We start from the raw sequence: 23,587 nt of genomic DNA, 5'->3' as shown, positions 1-23,587 counted from the left end.
AATGGAGAGAACTGAATTGAGAAGTTGAGTGGCTGAATCAGTGGCAGGTCAGCTGTGACTTCAGCTCTTTACTTTGGATGGGAATATATCATCTGTTCTTGGGTTGAATGAGATCTGTGAAACCTACCAAGCTGGGTGGGGTTGTGTTGGCATTTTCTGGCAAGTCGTTTTTTTTCTCTAGTGTTTAGGAGCTTGCTAAAGTATAATCAAATGTTTTCATAGGAAGAAAAACCTGGAGATCTAAGTCAGCATGGCTTAGACATGAGGCAGGAGATAGACAGGCAGCAAATCTTTATGCAGCTTGTCTTTCTCATGTTCCATACTGCAGTTCAACCCTACAATAAAAACCTAATACTCAGTATTAGCTGGACACTATATTATACCTAAACCCTCAATTTATGCATCATGGCTTGTGTGTCACGTGAAGAATCGAATAGGTTTAGTAGTTATTTGCCTGACTTCCTACAGCTCTCTTTCTGAGGTTTCAGAAAACCTCATCACAGCAACTTGCAAAACTGTTTTCCTGAAGCTTTGGTGAACTTCTAATAAATGTTACTGAGTATTTTGTTTGTCTTCATAAAACAATGTATGAGAATGCTTTGCTACCTTTTTTTCCCTTCTGCAGAATTCTACTCACTTGTAATGTCAGAAGTGAGAACCGTAAGTCTTGAACATAATGATACTTATTTTTATTACTGTGAATGATTTACACATTTTGCTATATCACTTACATACGTGATACAGCACATTAAGTATACTAGACATCAGTAATAGACAGATCTTCACAGCTGCTCAGGCTGTAGGGTTTGAGCATTTGCATTAGCTTGGTCCTCATGTGAGCAACTGTACTGAAATGTCATACTAGAATTACTGGATTCTGGTTACTGTGATATTTCCATGTTTTCACTGGGACCAGTGGAGGCTATAACCCTTTATAGCTCAGGCTCTGGCAGCATTCTGTGATTCCTCTCCCAATAAACTATAGGAGAAGCTATCCTACGTAAACGTAAGGGAACATTTTGAGAAAGATACTGAAGGATGGTCAACACTAGATTGAATTTAGATTGTGTTATCTTTCGGAAGGTAGGCTACCAACCTTAGCTGTGGTTGCTCATGCAGTCCAGATGATCTTCTAAACAGGGGAGGACTTGCTGCCTGTGCCCGTCAGCTGTGTTTTTCCTGCATACTCTTCCCCCATCCAGTCTGACTCACAGAAGGATGTGTAACCCCCAAAATATGACCGGTTGTCGGAAGTCCATGGCTGGGAAGAGGTGGAGGTGAGAAGTATGATCTTCCTCTTTCAGTAGCAGTGAGCTGCCTGGATCTGCTCAACTCAGAACTGTACCTAGGTGGAATCAGAGTTGTGTATCATACCAGCTACCCAAAGGTGAAAGCACCGCTAAAATCATTTGAGAAACTTTCGGGGAAAGCAGTGTGTTGATCTGGGCTTTTGTTCACGTGTTGCTTTCTCTGAAGGAAGTCCTTTTTTAAAACCAAATATAATAATTCTTTAAAATTCCATTATTTATCTGTTTATTTGCTGAATCTAGAGGAGAATAAAATTTTATTTTGTTTATGGGATAATTCGAAAAAGTAAGCATTTTTTCCCATCTGTCCGCCAGTTATGTTAAATACTTTTCTGAATACAGAGCTTTATCCAGACAACTCCAGACAACACTTAATTCTTCTTTGATTTAAAGAAAAACAGAGAATAGCATTTTTTTGTAAAACATCAAGCACCATTTAAAGCATCAATTCATACGTATTGATTACAACAAAATAACAAAGACATATAAAACACAATAAATGTGAGAATGAGACCAGAACGTTCTGGAAAGGAAAGTTATATATTCTGTTATTTTGACAAGTTCTACTTAAGTTTAAGGGTTCCATAAGAGATTTCTTATTGGACTGAGTAGAAAACAGATATTGTACAAATGAAATGCGTTATTAGAACTCATGGCCAAAAACACATGAAAACCAATATTTGGATAAAAGTCAACATTTTCAAGGACTGACACTGCAGAGCTGCTTGCTGGTTGTCTGTTTTCTTTTTCTCAGTGTGTAAACAATGGTGTAAGTGTTGTCTAGAGTTACATATAATATTTCCAGTTATAATTATGTAGAATAACTATATAAAGTGAGAGCATATTAAATGGTCTGCTAGTTTGGCTTTTTATAATCCTTTCTGATACAGAAATTTATTCCTTATTTCAAGATAATTTACAAACGTTGCTTGAAATATGCCTTTGCAGTATAACTTGGAAAGAGAAAACAACTCATTCAGTTCAGTTTGTGAATAATGGATTGCATTACCAGTCTTGAAAAATGTGCCTTATCATGTGGAAGTTTAGGGGATGAAAGAGCAGGCTGGAATGTACCTGCGAGACCAGCTGAAATGAAATTTCCTTCTGTCCAGAAGATACTCCTTTCTGAGATCTAAGTATGATCATTTGTCTGTTGATTAAGTCCATTTATTCAAATAATAATTGTCTACTGCTTTACTTCTGAACTTGTACCTGTGTGTACAGGACACGCATGGCCCTTATTAATGTTCTCTGCACTTCTCATACATGATGTAGGTAATGATGACAAAGACTTATGCAACTATTTTGGAGAAAGGGCAATTCACATTTTTTTTTCTGTAAATGCAGTCTATAGCTGAAATAGGAAAAGTCTGTCTTATGCCCTGCAGACCTTCAGTAGGCTAATTGGTATTTTTCTTTTACTTTTTCAGTCCAATTGTGTTCCGGCCGTTTCCTCCTCAGGCTGTTCCTATTCTCTCCATCTTTGCAAATCTGAAATACTACCTAGAAAGACAGAGAAATTAATTATATATTTGCTCATTTGGAAAGGCGGATACAGTTCTGGTCTTGCTGTGTCCGAAATAACGTAATAGAAATGAGGAGAAGGGTCATTCTTGTAACTGGGCAGAATGACTGAAGATTTGACAGAACTTCCAGGAAAGGAAAAATTAGCTAACACATGGTGTAGAAAAGAAAGATCATGAGTTTGTCTTCATTTTTTTTTTTCCCAGTAGCAGAACAGAGGACAGTCAGTGAGAAAGCTTAAACTGATAAAAGAGAATAAACAAGGAAAAGATGGATGAGGATATTGAGGCCAGAAGCCTAGCAGGATTTAAAAAATGATGCTGGTATGGGTGGTAGGAGTACAGGAATACAATAGGAAATTGTTACAGTAACCACTTAAAAAGTAGCAGTCTTAAAATGTAGTCGCTGTCCCTACTGGTCTGTAGTTTAAATAAACTCTAACTTATGGGAGTTAGGAATAAATCTTCCCTGTAGCTGTGTTATTCTATAATTGCCTACTTAAGTATTTTCCTCTCTTGTCTCAGAAGCAGTGGAAAATGGCCACAGTCAAAGATAATCCATCTATCCCAGAAGCTATTGGCAATTCTTCTGTCCTTCCTTTTGCCAAAACATCATGGTAACCGTTCAGCTTTCAAACACAGACAAGACTAAATTTTGTAACAAGAGAGCACTCTAATATTTTTTTTAAAGCCTGGCTTCTATAAAATTGGTATTTTCAGTGTTGAAAGGTCCATCTCTGTCATCCTGCATGATGATCTTGATTTTTATGTAATAGCTCCCAATAGCAACAAGGTTTTTATAGTAAGGTAGAAGATATACTACAAAAATTCTCTTCAGGTCTGGGGAGTCACCCTATTTTAAAGGCTCTCGAGGGTAGATTTAAATGATAATGTGCTTTTACTTTTTCCTTTGGTGATACATATCTATTCTTTCCCTGTGATTAAGACTTTCTTGTTACCCCATTTAAGTCATTTGACTCTATTACCTAATCCCTATGTAAGCCATACTGACACAATGTGTCTTTGTCCTTCCATAGTGCCTAGATCACACGCAGAGCTTTAAGTCTACTTTTGTCAGTTCAGCTAATGGGTCCAACGTCTAGGCTGATCTAGTATACGTTCTTGTATTTTTATATCCAAAGTTTCTGGGGCTTGTTCTTGCAGAAGTATTGACTAGGAGGGCATATGAAACTTGCTTTGGCTTCTTTAAAATCACATTTTGAGCATTTAGCTTTTTGTTGTTCAGCAAGTAGATATTCACTTTTAACTTGCAAATTCTCAGATTTTTATGTATTTTGTATAAATAGCTCTTGAATGACAAGAGTTGAAATCATAATCTTTAGAGAATCTTCTCACCTTTGGTAGATCCATGAGCATGTTTAATACAGTATTGCTAGCAATAATGTTTTTAAAGCTGTATACGGCTACTAGGACAACTAGTGCACAACCTGTGTTGCATGTTTTTTCCCCCCCATTATGTTGTGGCAGAATCTATCCTTTATTTCTGCTTGCCAGGTAAAGTGACTGCTCTTTCAACCACTCTATAGTTACCTGGGCCCACTTACAGTAATGTTTTCTTCTTGTGGCTTTATGAATTGAAGACTTTGCTGTGTCGCTGCAGTATTGTTGAGGTGGGAAGAAATGAATAAATAGTTGGGAAAAGGTCATGCCTGAGTAACAAGTAGTGTCATCCAAGAACTCTCTCTTTTTATTTGCCCTAGAAGATGAATTACTCTTTTGAGTTCTTTTCATGTGTCCGCTTACTGAGGCACAATACAGAGAAATGAGTGAACGGTATGCAGTATTTATCAGATCAGATCCTTTCCTGGGTGGCCCAAAATCTGTAACATTTTTATTGAATTAACCTATGAAATGTGCTGTTGTGATTTCTGTGTTTGAGATGTAAGTAACAGAATGGAGTAAATTCAGCTCACTGGTGTTGCCATGTTTAAATTCTGCTTTTGTCAACGCTTATTGCTTGTATCATAAAATGCGGTTTTCGTTTTATTTTTTTTCCCCTCTTATTGTTTGTTATTAGGTCATCTTTTCTTCCTCATCGTACTGTATTGCTGAAATCTTGAGATCAGGAAGAGAATGGTGTGGTCACCCACTGTAAACACTAAAATATTGTTTCTATAGAGGAAAAGAATCAATGGATTTTGATAAATTAAAGGTTGAAGTTAACTTTTAAGTTAAATTTCTGAAGTAATGCGAGCAAAGTAACATACACAAGTTCACAGTTATGACTCCCGAGCAGTCTTAACTTTATCCAGTAGTGAGAATGTGTGGTAAACAACATTTATGGTCAAGCATGATGATGTTTGTAACTTGAAGAGTTTTTAAGAAGACATTTGCTTTTAATGATTAATTTCTCATAATGCTTCTGTAGCATCGTTAGACTTATTTGGAAGCATCAGTGCTTTCAGCAGGTCTGTTCAGCTGTTGCTACAGTAGAAGGTTTTTTACTGAGCTGTGATAATTTTTGATGTATCAGTTCACCTATTTCAAGAATATGAAGAAGCATTCAGGTATATGAGCAATTCTTTTTGCTTGGAAGCTTATATATGTTTTCCAGTTTTACCAGTTGCCACTTTTTATAAGTGAATGCTTACTTGTTCTCTGTCTTTTTTTTTTAATATTTTTTTTCTGAGGGGGTAATTACAGCTCCTTCTAATATTATTTTTTAAACTTAGTTGCTATTGTATTTTCCAGACCTTCAGTATATTTTATTGTGACTTGGCAACTGGGATTTTATTTAAATTGCTCTCATTACTGCACTGAACTTAGACACTCAAATGTATTTTGCTAGCTATATTGTTTGGATCAATTTCTCCTGGGTTTTGGCAGAGCTTTTTTATACTTATTTAAGATTTTTAGACAGGCATCATAATTAAGTTAGTTACAGTTCAGCTTGACTATTGGTGTGATTCCACAGCTGTTTAAGCTGGATTAAATCTGGGCTGCTTTTGGCTGTCTGCTGCATCAGCGTTAGTTTTTAGTTAAATATGTTGTAGGTTGGCTGTTCCTATCTGTTCCTAGATAATCAGTCTGAAAAAACAGGACTATGAGAAAAGGGGGGGGGGGTAGTAGAGAAGTCAAACTGTGGTAATCCAGATGTAGATTGTTTTAAGCTGCTATTAGTTATATCTATGAGCCTGTTCTCATAGGGTGTGTACATAAGCACGTGCTCTTTTCTTTTTCTGCCCTTGTTCCTTTCCTTAAAACATTCACCATTGTTGTATTACTGTTTTGGTGCTACTTTTTGTTTTCAATCTAAGAATTAAAATACCCCTAGCTAGCTATATTGTTCTTTATCTAGAGATAGACAGATGGGTGATATAATTTCCCTACAGCTTTGATCTCTGTAAAGGGATACTTTGAAATCTGTAATAGGTATTTGGTTATGAGACAGTAGTGTCTATCTGACATCCTGGAAATGCATTAAGCACATATACTCAGCAAATATGAAAAACAGGTCAGTTTAATCAATGCATAAACCACTGATTTACTAGAAGATAGGTGGAGTACATCTATCATGTTAGCACTGAGTCTGATCTTATATTTGACTCTTGAAAAATAAGAACTAGTGATTTTGCTACTTAAAGGCTTGAATGTGAAGCAGAGGGTTTTGTTCTGCTTTATTCAAATAATGCTGCTTTGCTTATTGCTTTACAATAAGTATAGCTTACTGTTTTTAGTTAGTAGCAGTCCTGGTTGCATGAGGTATAAGCTGCTGACTTCAAACTTGAAAAAGCAAGAGTCTTCTGTATTCCTTGCTGCTTCTGCATTACCCACAACACTGATAATCCCAGGCCTCTGTGAAATGTAAAGCAAGCAATAATTAAAATGACTTCAGGTAACCCACACATAACAAAAATTATGACTTTTGTTCCATTTTTATCAGTGGATGATCATGCATTCCACGTATGTGAAATGTTATTTTGCTTTCGTGTTCTCAGTAATTCCCTTGAAGTTTTGCAGTAGAGTGCAAGTTTGAGTTTATCATGGCTCCCATCAGGCAATGAAAAGTCTATCTAACACTAGACAGACTGCTAGAAGTGTGAGTATTTTCAGTGTTTCCTGTTACTTACGGTCTAGTATGCAAAGAGTGGTCTTCAATGGAAGAACATACCAAATGCATATGCAAGTGGAGGGAGGGAGAGAGCGAGCTTTGTTTAGAGCTTTCTGTTTAGAAGCAAGGTATCATACGTCGCATAATTGTGCCCTTGCAGAGTTTGGATCTAGGATTTTTAATTCACTTGTTGCCCATCTAGCAAACACTAAAATGAGGTATTTTCCTTTTGAGACTGAGCTACATAAGGAGTTTGAGGTGTATTTTGTACTGATTTACAAAAGCGTTTGCTAGACATGCATGGTTTACCAGTAATGAAGAGCAATGCTTTTTCTTTGGGTTTAACCAAAGAGCGGTGGAAATAAATCCAGTTTGAAAAGCATGTGCACGCTCTAGATTTTGGAATACTCCAAGTTCGTAATTCAGTTTCAGGTTATATTTGCATGTTCTTCTATGCTGTAGTTGTGAATTGAACTTAAATCTCATTCGAAATTTACTTACTGGTTTGAGCTTGGACTTTTAGAGCCTAAGATAAGGCAAAAATACAGGCTTTAAACTTTTACAAAATCGAAAACTTCTGACTTAATTTTAACCAGGAGCAACAGTTGGCAGTTCTATAGTAAATTAAGTAATGGTACATATTCCTAGTAAAGTAAGAGAAATACGAAAAAATTCTGTTTGACAGAATGGATCATAAATGGCAAATGGCACCAGTTGAAAACGTCTATAAAAGGTGCTTGTCGAAATTTTCTGTGTGATGCAAGAAACTATTGTTTCTAGGCTGCTACTGTCAGCTTCCAAGAAAGCAGAGAAAATCATGAAAAGGAGGTCTCTGCCATTTATTCAAGGAACAGACAAAAAAAGAGAGGGGGCAGGGAGGGAGAAAACTGGCCAAGTCATCTTAATCTTTTAGCAGAGGTATTCACGCCACCATTTGGATCCACTACAATCTTAAATCCTATTGTAGAAAAGCTAAAAAATTATTCTACAACCACTAAACTCCAGTGCTGTTTGAAAGAGATGCTTGACTGAATCTGCCTTTGTTCCTACATACCATAACTATGCTGAGATTTATACTGAATATAGAGGATTTTGATCTGTAAAAAGTTATAACAAATGATTCTAGAGAGAGACTGTACTTTCAGAAGCAATTTTAAAAGGTTTCAAAGAAGCAGCCTGCAAAATTGTTCAAAAGGACTCCAAGGAACTGCTGGCTAAATGTGCAGGAAGATGTCAAATTATATTGAGTTTTAATAAATTTAAAAAAAAAAGACATTGAACTATTCCCACAACTTGTTTACAAGTTGTCAGCCCACAGAAAAGATGTGAATATCATTACCAGCAGTTGAATGAAAAGTGTCACTTATGCCGCTGCAGTAAATGCAAAAAGTGATCGATGACAGAAAATACTATAATGTCATACATTAATACCTTGTTCTCGTGTAAATAAAAGTTAACAACTGGTTGTTTAATATTCCTCAAAACTGCGGGAGGGAGAGTGGTTCAGATGAGCCATGAAAATGACCTATGGGTGCTGGAAAACTTTGTGTGAATATTGAAAAAGTCAGGGGGTTATTTTGGTTTGGGCTTCTTTTATACTTTGGAAAGGAGATTGTCTTCTGGATCTCTGACAAAATGAAGATTGTTCTACGAAAAGTCAATGAAATTTTTGTTTTTTTTCTCTCTGTAGAAGTCTTTTATTGGAGTAGGACAGTGTGAATTTTTTTAATCGTATATGAAGTGCTTCGGCATTTTTGAAGATTTCTCTCCCTCCTTAAACTAAGCAAACCGCTACCCATAAGAACATAGACATGCCCTGGTGGCCATTTGTGCTGGTGGTTCATCTAGCCCAGTGGCAGTAGGAGGTGCTCTTTAGGGAAAGCAGGCAGGTCTTGCCACTATCTGCAGTCTGATGCCTTATCCCCGATATCCAGAATTTTAGTAGGGATGTTAGAGGTATGACTCTGCCTAGTCCTGTTAATATCCATTTATGGACCTATTGTCTGTGAATGTACTGAATACCTTCCAGAACAGCTAACGCTCTCTGCTTCCAAAACCTCTTGTGGAAGCAAGATCTGTAAGTTCACTGCTTGCTGCATAGAAAGTACATTACCTCTTTCATCTGCTTGAAACTAATCTCCTTTAAGAGAGTGCTCCCAGTTTCAGGGTTACAGGATTTGATGAAAAACAGTTTCCGCTCATCCTTTCCTTTACGATTTTGTAAAGCTCGACCAAATCCATCTTCAGCCTTCTCTTTGAAAGTGAGAAGTCTCAGCGTTCTTAATCTCTGCCTGCTTCTGACCTCTTGGTCATCTTAGTTGCTCTTCTCTTTACCTTCTCTAGTTCTGCTATGTCTTTTCTAAGGTATGAAGACTAGAGCTACACACAGTACTTAAGATGTGGGTGCACTAAAGCTTTATGTAATTTCAGAGTGACACTCAGTTTTGTTCTGTAGCTTCCTGATGATGGCCAACATTTTATTGGCTCTTTTTTGTTGCAGCTGCATATTGAGCCAATGATTTTAGAGAATGGTAAGTGATAACTTAAAGGATCTCTTTCTTGAATTATAATGGCTAGTTTCAGTTTCAGCATTTTATACCTATAAATTAGAGTATTTTTCTCTGAGTGCCTTGTCTTTCTTCTGTCTATGTTGAAGCTCTTCTGCCACCTTTTTGTCTATTCGCTGATTATTGAGAGGTTCTCTTGGAGTTCCTAACAACTGTCATGGCGTCATGGCATCTTACTACCGGAAGGGCTGTCTTGCCAAAGGATGAGACCCCAAACCTAGTATAATTCAGAGTGTAATTGAATATCTGGCTGTAACTGACATTCAGTTTTGAGCTGATGTTTTGGAATGTGTATATCATAGAAGAAAACACTGTTCTGCTTTCTCAGTCCCTTCATTCATTAGTGCTTGTTTACATAAAATCTTCTTGCAGAGAGGATTAAGATGTTTCATGGCTCCTGAGTGTTATGGCTGAGTATGCACTGTAAATTCATCTTGTTCCCTTTTTTAGTCTAGGGTCCTGGTACCATGATCATTGTCACTGATTATGGTTCCCTTCCAGACTCCCATGTGGAGCGAATCAGATGGCTACCTTCTACAGAAAACCCAAACATGGTTGCCTGGATAGTGAGAATAGGCCAGAACTGCATCATTTTGGCTAACAGGACAGTCCTGCTGCATTGTGATGGGCATTGCACTTACAAGGTCTCTCGCACATCCCAGCATGTTCAGCATGTGCTCCTGTTCCATGCTCTCATAGTGGCAGCTGTAATGCAGTTTTTTCACTGTTTTGGATAGGTCAAAGTGAAATACCATAAACAATTAAGAGGTAGATCTCCGGGCTGTAGGGGTGCTTCCTAGGACCATAGGGGTGCGCTTATACAAGCATTTCAGTTTGGATCAAGAATGCAGTTTGGGCGTATATCTTCTCATTGCCCCTTACCTACTTGCACTGTGCTTTAGTTCACTTTGAAAGTGGCCTTGGAGCGCACTAAATTCCTTTTGGATGAAATTTAGCTGGAAGGTGCACTCCAGAAACGGACGTGATGCACTTCAGCAGCTAACGGGTGTTCAGTCTGTGGCACCAGACCAACTAGTTTGAAGTAACCCCTCAACCCCCTCCAAAACACGCAGAATATGAATGTTGGATCTTCAGCACCAGCTGTTTTGCTTTGCAGATCTGCTCCTTTTGCAGTATACTACTTGCTAATGTAGACAAAGCTGAGGGGTCTGTGCTAAGCACTAAGTGGTGTAGTTGTGAGTGATGGTGCCGTTTTCTATCCCAGGGCTTGTGGATGTGACCCAATCTGTACCAGTTGTCCTAGGAGTTCTGTCCCTGGTGTGGTCTGAAAAGAAAGCACAGAGGTGGTCTCCTTGACTTGGATTTTTTTATTTCAATCTAGTAATGGCTGCTGCTGGAGAGCAAGAAGGGTGTTCATAGGCTATGCCGTTGCTATAGGTTCAGTAACAGCAAAGTGATAGATTCCCATAGAACTTGCCTCCCCTCCTCCCCAAAAGAAAGATCGTTCCAGTACAGCAATGACCAAACTAGCCTAACTGAATAAAATAATTTTATGGCATGGAGCAATAAACCATCACATTAACATCAATTTCAGAGGTGATTTAAGTTTAGCCTAATTGATTTTGCACTGAGACAGGAAAAAAAAATTACCAATCTGATAGCAGCACTTGAGGAACTAATAGTGCCTCAGCTGTAGAAGTAGTAACAAACAGTGGAGGACAGTTGCCCATTGCTGAGGTGTTTCTAGCAGTCTTAGAGATAAACAGGATAAATGTAGTCCTGAGTCCAGTAACTCTGCAGTGTGACATGATGACTTCAACTTGGAGGCCCTGTGGGGCTGTGTCAGTGTGTGAGAGGCTTTGCACAGCATTACCAGTATCAACCCATTGTTGAAGGTCAGTCATAGGTTTCTCTGGATTTCAGTAAATTGTTTCTAACAGCATGAAAAATAGTTAAGGTGAAATTTAATACAAGAGCTATAACGTGTAGATAGGCAATGATAGTGTACTTGTAGTTCTTACTAGTAGTATTTCCTTTGGGATCGGTTTTGGGACTGGTTGGATTTTTTTTTTGATCCATTATAATTATTCATTACTGGTCATAACACAAATAGTATTGTTGTTCTTGGGAAACTCGATTGCCATGCGAGAGTGGGAGTATCATCTCTATGGAGAATTATATCATGCAGGAAGAATAGGAAATACAGAATAAAACAGCTGGGATAAAGTGTAACAGCACAAAGTAAATGATCTTGTGCTTCTGCTGTAATTTAGGAGATCATAAACAGTAAACGACAGGAGAAAAATCCTGGTATTCTAGTTCATCACAAAATAATTGTGGACTACCAGTGTGAAGTGATAAGGGGAAAAGTGAATGCAGTTTTAGAAATATTGTAATTTGGTAATTAACTATGCTGTGGAAAGCAGTCTGGACCTCATGTGGAATACTGCATCTTTTCCTGTGTTGTTGTCGGTGTTAATAAAACGTGATATTATGCAGACTGAAACAGATACAGGTAGGCTCACCGGTTCTTGTACGCATCGTTTTGTACAAGCTCTAAAATAAAAGGACAGAGTACTAAATGACTGTAAACACATGTAACCTGGAAATTAAAAAGTTTGAGTCTGTTGAGAGTGAGGTGCTAGTGCAACTTTCTGGGATGAATAGCAGAGGCAGACAACTTAGTACCATAAGGGTTAAATGTGTTCAGTTTATTAAAGGAGTTATATGACTTGTGATAGTATGTATTAAATTGGACAGGTGGTTTCCTCCAAATGCCTTTTTCTATGGGTAAATTGTATGTGGAGAATTTGTCCACCCTTAAAAATGATAGGATGCTGTGTGTGGTACAGCTGAGACAACTTGCTGATCAGTGCACCTGTTAGCCTTTGTGAAGGAATATTTATTTATGAATTGAGTTGCTTTAGAAACAAGTCTCCTATCACATTCTGGCACCTAGAGAAGCAGTATGTACCTGTAGCTTCTAGATATTGCAGCTGTGAGTTTCACTTTTCATTTCCTTGTGAGGCCATTTCAGTGATTTCCATAGATTTCAGTGGCAATTACATCTTGGGAAAGTAAATAAATGAAGGGAAGATACTGTCAGAGGAGCTCACCAGTGTGAAATGCTGCATCTTGAGATGTGCTAATATAGCCCCCACTCGCAAAAGGAACCAGACCTGCTCTGAAAGGAAGTAAAGACTGAAGGGTTCCTCTAACTGAGGAAGCCGCAACAAACTTGTAGACCAACTTGGAAAATGAAAGGTCAGCAGAAAAAAACAAAAACAATGAATTGCAGTGTGGAAAGACTTAGCAATTGTAAAACAAACACAGTTTTATGACAGCAGCACTGCGATACAGCTCTAGGTAACTGATTTATAGAAGATGCACCACTGTAGACAATTAACAAATTCAGCTGGACTGAAAAAGTAGAATTATGTTTTAGAGTTTTAGCGTTTTTTTGTTGGTGTTGAATGCAAGGAGGACCAAAAAGTTACTTGCGTTGTTTGCTGTATGAAGGACGTTACATGCACTCTTTGTATTTTGAAGCTAAATAGGACAGTTGAACGGTATCTGTGGGTTTTTTTTTTCCCAGCATTTGTTAATGGATTGGCAGTAAGAGCTGTGAACTTTGTTCTTCTAAAGCACTACATTGGATTGGCTTTGCACAGAAATTGGGTGCATATCTTGCATGGGGAGTTTCTCCTGAATTTGGAAGCTTTTAAGATGTGGGGAAGGAGTAGATTAAACTTTATTTTAATTCAAAACTTAAATATCCAGGCAGATATGGGAAACTTGATTTGGCTAGATATTAGTTTCTGTTCTCAAAGTCCCTATCTGGTATGTTGCAGAGGTTTACAGACCTCATAAAATGCAGTTGTAGTATGCTTGTCATTTGACTCAGCTGCTTCTGTAGAATTTAAAAACTGAAACAAAATGGTTTGGTAGAGATCATTCACAAAAAAAAAATTAAAATCTATCTTGAATTAAAAATGACATGGATGGTACTATTTTCTAATATATAAGAAATGTGTTTAGTGACCCATTTGCCAGTCTGATAACACTAAAACTACGGTAACAGCCAGCATAATGAGGAAAGCAGGTTGTCTGGTGGGTAAAACAACACTAAAAAAAACTATGGTAGAAGCAAAGAAGATAAAGGTAGGTCGTCTAACCTGAAAAGTCTCAGACAGTTCATTATACCAGGGCTACTTGTTTGTGGGTAACTGGAACTTTGAAACAAAATAAAATCAAGCATATTTACTGTTATGGAAAAAGAAACATCTGTCAATAATAACTACCAGTTTTTCCTTGGGGATTAACAGAAGGACTGTATATACAGTACAGGGAGAAAAAAGACAAATGTTGGTCAAGTGAGTAAGAACACTGACACAGTTAACATTACTGGAGAGACCTAGATGGGAATTCTCTTTCTCCTTTGGGATTTTTTCCTGGAAAATCTGCTATAGTCATCATTTGGGGAGGTGCAGAATTAGCGTCCCCCCCGCCCAGCCTGTAAGAGCAGGAATTCTTCTTTCAGAATTGTTACTTAGATTAGAGCCTATGGCACAAGAAGAGAATTTTATGGACCACTGTAATTCTGATATACGCTAATTTTAGAATTCCTGGTTTGCAACCGAACTCTGTCTTTTAAACATAATTTTTTGTGCGTAGCTTATGGTTTATATATATACATATATATACATACATACATACATATATATATATATATATAAAAGAAAATGAAGACAATTTTATTCTTTACGATTTTAATTGGTGAATATCAAGTGGCAGGGGGTGAGGGTACAGCATGTCCAAAGTCCCTTTATGAGGTAACATTGATGTTAGTCCCTCATGAACATGATTTAGGAGAATCTTGACTATTTCCCAACTGGCCATTAAAATCCTTTAAGGAATTGGTAGCTCCTGTTGCAATAATTGTTGCATAGTAAGGCTCTGTAGCAAATGCTCAGCTGTGCTAAGTTTTTGAATTCATCTGTGAAGCACCTAATATTGATGCACTTACAAAGGCTAAATGCTAGGCTCACTGGACCACTCCCTGAGCAAGGTTAGAGGATGTAACAAGCTGTGCATTTTCTTTCCTGAAAGTTGTGTCCGTTAACATTGCCTGATCCTAATAGCACAATTGGCTGGTTTTGAGCTGTAAAAATGTAAACTGTATGATGTTAGGTTAACATGCTGTTCTGAGTCCTGCTGTCATTTTGAGGAAAAAATGGGAGAGTTAGAGGGGAAATTATGAAACTTTGCTTTCTGTAGTCTGATCCGGAGCCTGCGTGTAAAGTTGGAACTACTGACTCAAAAGATGTTTCTAAGACGTCACAAAGTTTCTATGTAAAAAGTGCAAATATAGCGTCTGTTTAGGCCAGCATACTCTAATTGGAAGGTTGGACAAGGCTGTGGTCCTTTTTCCAGCCTTATTTCCTGAGTCACTTGAGAGCATGAAAAGCTGCTTGAGTCACATGCCAGCAACGCTTTAGCCCAGACTGTAACACTTGCCCATCTTTAACACTGATGACTTAAGTTACTGCAGAGTATTAGAAAGATGAAAAGGCCATGGTTTTAGTCCTGTAATTGATTGCTGCTTCAAAATTGTGGTAGTTTCAAGAAGTTTTGCAGGCAGAAAACGTTCATTTCACTTAGAGGCAAGGATCAAAGTACAACGTGGTGTTGCTATTACTTGGCATTGCTGAATAGTTTGAGAGTTAGTTAAAATGTTGGGTGTAGCTGTGGTTGTTTGCTTTTGCTGCTTCTTCCTAAAACCTTTTCTGCATCAATAGTTAGACTAGAAGCTTGAACAATAGAGGTGATTCTTCTGATGTTTCTGCAGATGCTTATACTTGTTTTCTCTACTTCTGGTTTTCCAATTTTCAAAAAACGACTAGGAAGAGAGGGAATGGAGAGTTGATGTTCTTCACTTGTATTGATAGGAGTGAGACTATCATAAGGTATGTGTGTTTAAGGAATGTGACTCAAAGCCAAGGCAGTTGTAATGTGGCAGCATCAAACATGTTTGTGTTGTCTCACTGTCGTATTTGCAGCAATGTGTTCTGCATGCTGTAGTTCGCAGGAGATAAGCCAGATGCCGTGCACTGTATAAAAGAATTTATCTATTCAAATAATAGCTTTTTCAAATAACTTCTCAATTAGTTCAGAATCTATGGTAATGTAACTATTTCCCAGAAAAAGTTTTGCCTATAATGTGAATTCTAATGTGAGGAGAGGAAGTTGAAGAAACTGAGTAAAGAATCAGTGTATCATCAGCACTATGGCTGTACTTTTGTCTTTTGTTTTTGACACGTGTGTGAAGATAGTCTTTATCTATTCACTTGCCCTTTTTTATTTTGTCATAATGCACCTTCATGAACACGTTTACATTTCAGATTTTCATACCAACTCTAGAAAATGCAGCCGGAATCAAGGACGTTGCCTTCAACCACTCTGCAGATTCGTTTGGCTGTTATGCTTTAGCGTTTGCAGCTTCGTCTTGCTTTATATGCTAGACGAGGTTTATGCCAGCCTAATTGGTTGCTGGCATTCCTGAATTTCACAGCTGCTGTATTCAGCTGTGTACTAGAAAAATATAATGGAATACTGTTTGCAGAGAGCAAGAGGCAATTGTAAAGATGTAAATTTGCTTTCTGGCAGTTCAATAACATGAAAACTTTTAGTAACACGTTAAGAATTTTGAGGAAAAAAATATGTAGGTTTGTTGCCAGTTTAAACATTATAGTATACGTTTTCTATTTAAACTGAGAATATTTGGAAGTTAGACATAACTTTTTTTTATTTTTGTTAATGTTGTTTACGCATCCTGACTTTCTTGGCCAGAGAGCAGATGAGGATTGGCATAGAGATGGAAGACTGATTGTGGTTCTTTTGTTATGGGATGTTGGCTTACTGTGTTTGTGAGAGGATTCAGTGTTTTTATTCATTGATCAGCCTGCTTTGATCTCCTTTTGCTTGTTATGGTAAAGATTTAAGCCTTTAATTTTAAAGTGTTATTTTTTCTCTGTCAAAAAGTAATACAGAACACAGGAGCAGGTAATATGCCTTGTTTGGTGACTCTGTGACTGACAGTGTCTCAGCTTTCAACTTTGAATAGTGATTTTCCTTCAAAATTTAGCATGTTACCAGATTTTATAAAGATTTTAATAATTCTATTGTATAGAATATGTTTCCCTGAAATTTTATTTTTCATGTATCAGTTTTCTGTTGATTACAGGTTGAGAGCAGAGCCAAGCCTTAAATAGTAGCAGAAGATTATACCAACATAAGCTTGATGAGTCTTCCAGTTCCTACGGTGTTGAAAAGGTTTAATGCCCGTCCCAGAATGCTGTTTGTAGCAGGGCAGAAGTGGCATCGCTACAGGAAAGATGTGGATTCTATTGATACTTTGCTAATAAACCAGATAGCTAATTGAAAATTTTTAAAACAGTGGTTTTGTACAAAATTGGGCCACTGGAAGTTATTAACTGCAGAAGAGTTAATGGAAAGGTATTTTGAAGAGCTTGCATGAAGAAAGCTTTTACAGAAGTGCTTGTCTATAGAACTGAAATGCAGGAATGCCGTGCCCAATGAGTCTGCGCTAGCATCGCCACCAGCAGAATTGGGCCACGCTCCTGAGGACAGAGCGTGTGATTGTGCAGCGTTGTTTGAGTGAGGAAACTGGAGGCAACTCTGTGTGTCTCGGGGAGGGCATGGCTGTTATTCCTGCCCATGCATCTTCTGCGCACTCGCTGCTGGTCTTTGACTTCCAGCTGAGGGGTGCCCCACTGCACCAGCTTCACAGCTGATAGTCACTTGCTTTTTCTGAATACATGTTGATGCACATACAGGAAGGTGAAAACTATGACCTTCATGCATGTTGGCTGTTATGTATGAAGTGAGCCCAGTGTCAGTAGTGGTAGGGTGTTTGTTATTATTTACTCCCCACATCTTAACAGCTTAAGCAACAGTATTGATACTGTGGGTATCAGAAAAAGTGAAGGATTCCAGACTTTCACTGCAGTGTGTGCAGGGGCAATGTAAGGAAGTGGAGAGGCTGGGACGGGGAAGAGAACGGTACTAGGCAAACAGGAATGGAGGGATTTGTTCAGAAGAAATATGGGTCAGAGGAATAAAAACTAGCAAATGCTAGAGAAAAGGAATCAAGTCTGGGAAAAGAGGGAGGAATTCTTGGGTTTTGTTTGTTCGTTTGTTTTTGTAAAGAGCTACTTAAAGTTCTTCAATGGCAGATTGCACCTTATGACTAAACTTTGGGCAGGGGCAAGTCCGGAGGTTACCAATGGTTGTGTAAGGTTATATTAATAGTAAGGTAAGTATTGTACATACAAAAGCACTGCTAAAAGTGCTAAAGGGGTGCTATCCCATGTTTGCTGTGTTTTGACTGACTTTTAGTTATTCTGGTCTCCTGAATTTTATACTGGAGTACACAAATTTACTATTACCTTCCATGAGACTTGCAGCCTCTTTTGTTACTTAAACTTAACTAGAAATGAATGATTAAGTGGCCTTTAGAATAAAATGGAATACTAAAAATATAAACCTGTGTTGCACGTGTTGTAAAGCAAGATTATTTGGGATTTCAGTTAAGGTTTATTTCCTTTCTATCCCTCAGCAGTCCCTAAGCATAGACGTTTATATTGTATCTAAGCATTAACTTTGGAAAAACTGTCAAATTGTGGCTAAAATGGCTAAAAAAGAGCTTTAAAACGATCAGATGGAGGAGAAAACTTGAGTGGATTTTGGGGCTGGGACTTTAAGGAAAGAAGAGAAAATGCAGTTAAGGTGGTGGTGACCTAGACAATAACAGATATGTAGGGACTAAGGTGTATTTCTTGCTTAAATAGGTATCTAGTGGAAGTTGTGTATGCACAGACTGTTGCAGTATGGAAAGCTTGTGTTTTGGGGAGCTACTGTGGTTCTGAGCAGTTCAGAGTTGGCTCACAGGTTCATGCTGAACTTTGATTGCTGAAATAATAGTAGCTGAAGGGTGATGGGCAATGAGATACACTGACGTGGAAGGAGTGGATTCACGTGAATAAGTGCTGTGGGTGGAGACGGCCAGCGTATTCTGTTGATGTCAGAATTACCAGATTGCTCTTGTTCCCAGGCACCTGATCTAGAAACTGTATAGGTGTGTAGGCTGGTGCCTCAGGGAGCTCTGCGGGACTCAGGCTGGCCTGTTAAAGATCAGTGCAGATGAGGGTGTGGGTTCGCTGTAAGCTATAAACAAATTAAAACTGTGTGGTTTTGAGGGAGTTCATACAAGGATTAACAACAGCTATAGCAAAGAAACCTTTCTGGGCATATAAAGCTTTAAGAGTAAGCATTTTGTGTGCTGTGTTTGTAGGTTTTTTTTTTTTTTTCCTTTAGGGAGTTAATATAAATAAAACATGATTTAGGATTCCTTTTTTACTGCACTATCTATGTTTCCCTCTGAAATATAAGATAAGATAGAGTAAGGGATTGCTTGTTTGTGTTATGGCTCATTAAAGGAGAATATTAGAGGAGTGGTTCTATATAGTATATCCTATATCTATATATCCTGTATACTTCTTTCCTGTGAGGGTGACTGAGTGCTGGAACAGGTTGCCCAGAGAGGTTGTGGAGTCTCCTTCCCTGGAGATATTCAGAAGCCGTCTGGACGCGAACCTGGGCAATGTGCTCTAGATGACCCTGCTTGAGCAGGGGGGTTGGACTAGATGATCTCCAGAGGTCCCTTCCAACCTCAGCCATTCTGTGCTTCTGTGGTTGTGCTGGACTTACATCCTTTAGTACCAAGCCCCAGTTCTTGGTACTCTTAAGGCAAAGCATAGATGTGAAATCAGCATGACACTTGGGTCTCGATCCTTTTGTGTCAGTGCTTAGCTGATCTGTTATTACAATTGCTCTCCACTGCCATGTGTAGGAAATATAATAAAGTGTGACAGAAGGTATTAAAAGAATTTGTGATACACTATATATTTAAGATGAAAAATCTTTCTCCCGACAGAAATTTTCCTATTTTTATTGTACTTCATGGGGGCTTGCTGACTCTGGCTCTTTTGTTTAAGAAAATATAGCAACGACACCTTAATGTCCGGATTAACAATTTCTGTTAACAGTTGTTTCTAAAACGGTGATCTGCATTGTTGTTGCAGGGAATTTTATTTTAGTTGAATGATCAATCATTTGAATATTGATCAGAAATGGATGTCAGAATGCAATTTCAGGCGCTTTGCTCCTGTGTCAGAACGTTTAATGTTGTAGCAGCCTGTGAAGGGAGACAAAAAAGCCCTTTGCATAGTGCACCACAGTAAACCTTTCCACCCATGGGAGATTCATAGTGTTGGAATTGTTATCAAAACTTCTCAAAGAAAAGAAGGTTTAAACTGTGTATTTTTTCACATGGTATTCTGCTTGCTTACCACTCAGTTTTCTGTTTCTTCAATTTTTCATTTGTACACTGTCTTATTAGAACCTCCCTTAGCGGATCAGATTTGAGCCAATTTACGGTATGTGGCCAGGGATCATCTTTTATTTATCACTTTTTATTTTTCAACCCTCCTTCCTGCTTCTCTCTTTGTTTCTCTTTACAAGGTTTAAAATAATTTCTGGGAAACTTTTCCAGGTACTAATAAATGATTATTTGCATTTACTTTCTAGGTCGAATTCACCAAGCTATGGTAACATCTCTAAATGAAGATAATGAAAGTGTGACTGTTGAATGGATTGAAAATGGAGACACTAAAGGCAAAGAGGTAAACTTAATTATTTTAGAGCTTTTCTCTTTTCTTAAAAAAAAGTGTAAACTGCATACTGCTTTGCAATTTGCACTGGAAGCAAAAAAAAAATATATAAATCTTAAATTACTTGGTGATTCTTTGGTTCCAGACTGTTTTGAATGGGAGCTGCTGGACAAACCTTGATTTCTGTTGTATTAAATTTGACTTCCTGAGATCTGTGTCATAGCTTTTAAATAGTGCTTTTCATCTATTGATTTTGAATGAGATTAGAAAGGCTGTCCTCATTATCCCCTTTTTACAAGTAGAAAAATCAAATTGTTGAGGGGGACAATGACTTGCAGTTCCAACAGGAAACTAGTGGGAGGGCTACGTTGGAAATCTTTTGGTGTTTGTATTATTCTGGAACTGAACTTACGGTTTGTTTGTTTATTTATTTATTTTTATTGCACAATAATTTTCCAGCCTTGTTTTCCTTGAGAAACTCTGTCTCTTTGTGTCCCAGTTATGCTTCCCTACCCGCTCTCCATCTAAATTTTGGACCTGTTAGCTGCTGTCAGCTGAGATTTGGAGAAGCGCCTCAGAAATTACACTTCACCAGTTTTTTAAAAACGGGAAAAGGCAAAAAAAAAATTGTGAGACTATCCTGCTGATGAAAGAGCTTATCTGTTTGGACACACAGAATCCATACTGTAGTGAAGTCTTTGAAAGGTCCAGCCAGGGGAAACGTCAGTCTAGAGACCAAAGCATTTAAGATCTCTGAGAAACCAGGTTTCAATAGTTTTAAAACCAGTTATTTTTGACAAAATCCCTGTCTCGGGCCCCAACCCTCCCCCCTGCTCCCTTATGGCATTTTGAATGAGTAACACTTACAAGAAAAAAAAAAAGGTGATAAATTTAGTATGATTTCCACCTGTGCTTTTATTTTTTGAATTATCTGGGAAATTTCAAGTAATTGAGGTCTCTTTATTTTATAGAATGTCTTTCTTTTCTACAGTAATTGTCAATTTACCACAGTAACGCTAGCTACCTTTGTTTTAATTTTATCCCTTTACAAAATTATGAATATCTATTGGTCATTCTTAGTTCATCTGTTTTCTGAAATGCGTATGTTTTTAAGTAGTACAAAGACCAAAGCTTAAGCTGTTTTGAGCAAATGAGATGTTTCAGGTTATAGGTTTAACCAACTGTGGCATCAAAACACTAAAGGTATTTATTGTATCATATTATATTCCTGGACACAAGAGGAGAGATGGAGAGGGTGAATTTATCCAAAGGCTTATAAATGTGTTTTATATTCTTTTAAACAGATTGACTTGGAAAGCATATTTTCACTTAACCCAGATCTTGCACCTGATGAAGATATTGAACCTAGCCCAGAGACACCACCACCACCTACTCCATCAGCCAAAGTAAACAAAATTGTGAAGGTTTGTAATACCTAAGCAACATGTGCATATTAAATTTACAGTACTCCTATGCATGTTATTATGCTTGAATTTTTAAGTCTAACTTTTTATCTGCCTCTACTTAATAAGAGTTTTCCTTTTTTTTTTTTTTTTCCTATGGTGGATAGGGAAAAGATAAAAGATTTTTAAGAACATGTCTGAGAGAGAGGGAATTGAGGACTAATGTTTAGATTACTGAATATATCTGAAGGAAAAACATTGAAAAGGTTTTTGAGTTTTTTTTGAAACAGTACCTGTAATTCAAGCACTTCTCATTCTGTGCTTTTCTTGGAGGGATTTTGCAGGAATCACCTGTCTGTATTGCTGATGTCAGGTTATTTTTATTCCGTGGAAATAAGCAGAGGTGAGGCTGCAGTTTACATTTTCAATAATAAGGTGATCAAGTAACAGAGATTTCTTTCTTTATAGAGTCGACGGACTGTAGCACCGATTAAGAATGACACCCCTGCGAGAGATAACAGAGGTAAATGTATCTTTCCATTTCAAGGAACTGAAAATATGGGAAAATGTCACAGTATGGGAAGACATGCTGATCTCAAACTCTGTAGTAATTCTGCATTTCTAGTTCAGTATGTACCTATAAGAAATGTAAAGGACATAGCACATAATTCCTGGAATCATTCCTATGAATATTTAGAAATGGATTCTGTACAAATAGTATTTATAAGCAGGTGCCATATAAGCAATATAACGTTAAGAAAGTTGAGCTGAATGGGTTGAAGGTGCAAAAGTTTGAAGTTCATGAATTATGCTACATTAAATCATGTGTGACTTTTCCAAATTGAAGCATGCTCCATTTGCTTCAGCTTCACAGTGTTGTAACGTACACTAAGTGGTGCATTTAAAAGTTCACAAACTTTCAGTTTTCTAACAGTCCCTGCCTAAACATTCATTCAAAGACTACTTAAACCCTACGGGTTGTTTCTCAGTCTACAAACAATGGCACAAAGCTATGTGAAATGCTGAAATATCACAGGAGGGTGGGTGAATGAAATAATACGTATTAGCTGAATATAGGTGTGATGCATCTAGACTATAAGAAAGAATAGTAAATGCTTAGTAAGTGTTTACATTTTTCTCTCCACTGGTTAAGCTTAAAATGACTTCTATTGATGATGGTGATGGGATTCTTTCCAACATTATTGTTTAAATTAATGACTAGATTCCACTCCATCTGTTTAAACCTGAAAAACAAGCGGGTTTGTGTATCTTTATTTTTGTTACAAGTGTTCAGAATCTCTTCTGGAGAACCATTGAGTTCACTTTCTCCCTTCTGTCATTTGCCTCTGGAGGTGTAAACAAATTAGAAATTCATCAGGCCATTTTTTGCAAACTAATTTGATCTAAATTTGAGACATTTTATTGATGTGGTTTTCTTCTCACTTCCTGCCTTTTTATATATATATAATATGTAATATATATAATATTTTATATATATATATAAAATATATGTATATAAATATATATACACATATATTTACTTTAAACACTTTCTATTTTTGTTTTGAAAGTTTTTCTACTATTAGTATTGTATGATTACATCAAATATCCATACAAGTTGTCATTTACAGTAAATGATCTGTTTGGCATAGAATAAGCCCTGTAACTTGCATTTTAGTGGGAGCTGTACGTCTTACTATTCATACTCTACCTAAGAATTTGTTCTTTGTTGGTCTTGTAATTAAGCTTTTCTTAACATACGGTTTTGTTCAGTGTATTTAATTCATGCTGTAATCTAGATACCTTATCATATTTGGAATTGATTTGAGCATTTGTCTTGTCTATCCCATTTGATATTTTTTTCCATAGTTGTCTCCATATTGTAAACTGTACTGGCCTTTGTTTGGAATGTCATTCTTAAACTAATAATCAGAGCTATTACCTTCACCTTCATATTCCTGACAGACCTCTATAGTAATGTGTATAAGAAACTGGCCAGCTGA

General features: G+C 37.4%; 1 protein-coding gene across 5 annotated transcripts in view; it reads left to right on the top strand.

Moving 5' to 3' along the window:
- The window catches only part of LOC138064841 (kinesin-like protein KIF2A), a 59,352-nt gene that overhangs the window by 1,396 nt on the left and 34,369 nt on the right, over window positions 1-23,587 (top strand). For all 5 annotated transcript variants that reach the window (XM_068928961.1, XM_068928959.1, XM_068928960.1 and 2 more), the window contains exons 2-4: window positions 20,099-20,193; window positions 21,486-21,605; window positions 22,053-22,107. In XM_068928961.1, the coding sequence (XP_068785062.1) occupies window positions 20,099-20,193; window positions 21,486-21,605; window positions 22,053-22,107 (270 nt within the window). The remainder of the gene's footprint in view (window positions 1-20,098; window positions 20,194-21,485; window positions 21,606-22,052; window positions 22,108-23,587) is intronic.

The sequence above is a fragment of the Struthio camelus genome, chromosome Z (assembly GCF_040807025.1).
Source record: "Struthio camelus isolate bStrCam1 chromosome Z, bStrCam1.hap1, whole genome shotgun sequence".
NCBI lineage: Eukaryota > Metazoa > Chordata > Aves > Struthioniformes > Struthionidae > Struthio > Struthio camelus.
Note: the sequence above shows the minus strand (reverse complement) of the source record. Positions and strands in the feature narration are given on the sequence as shown.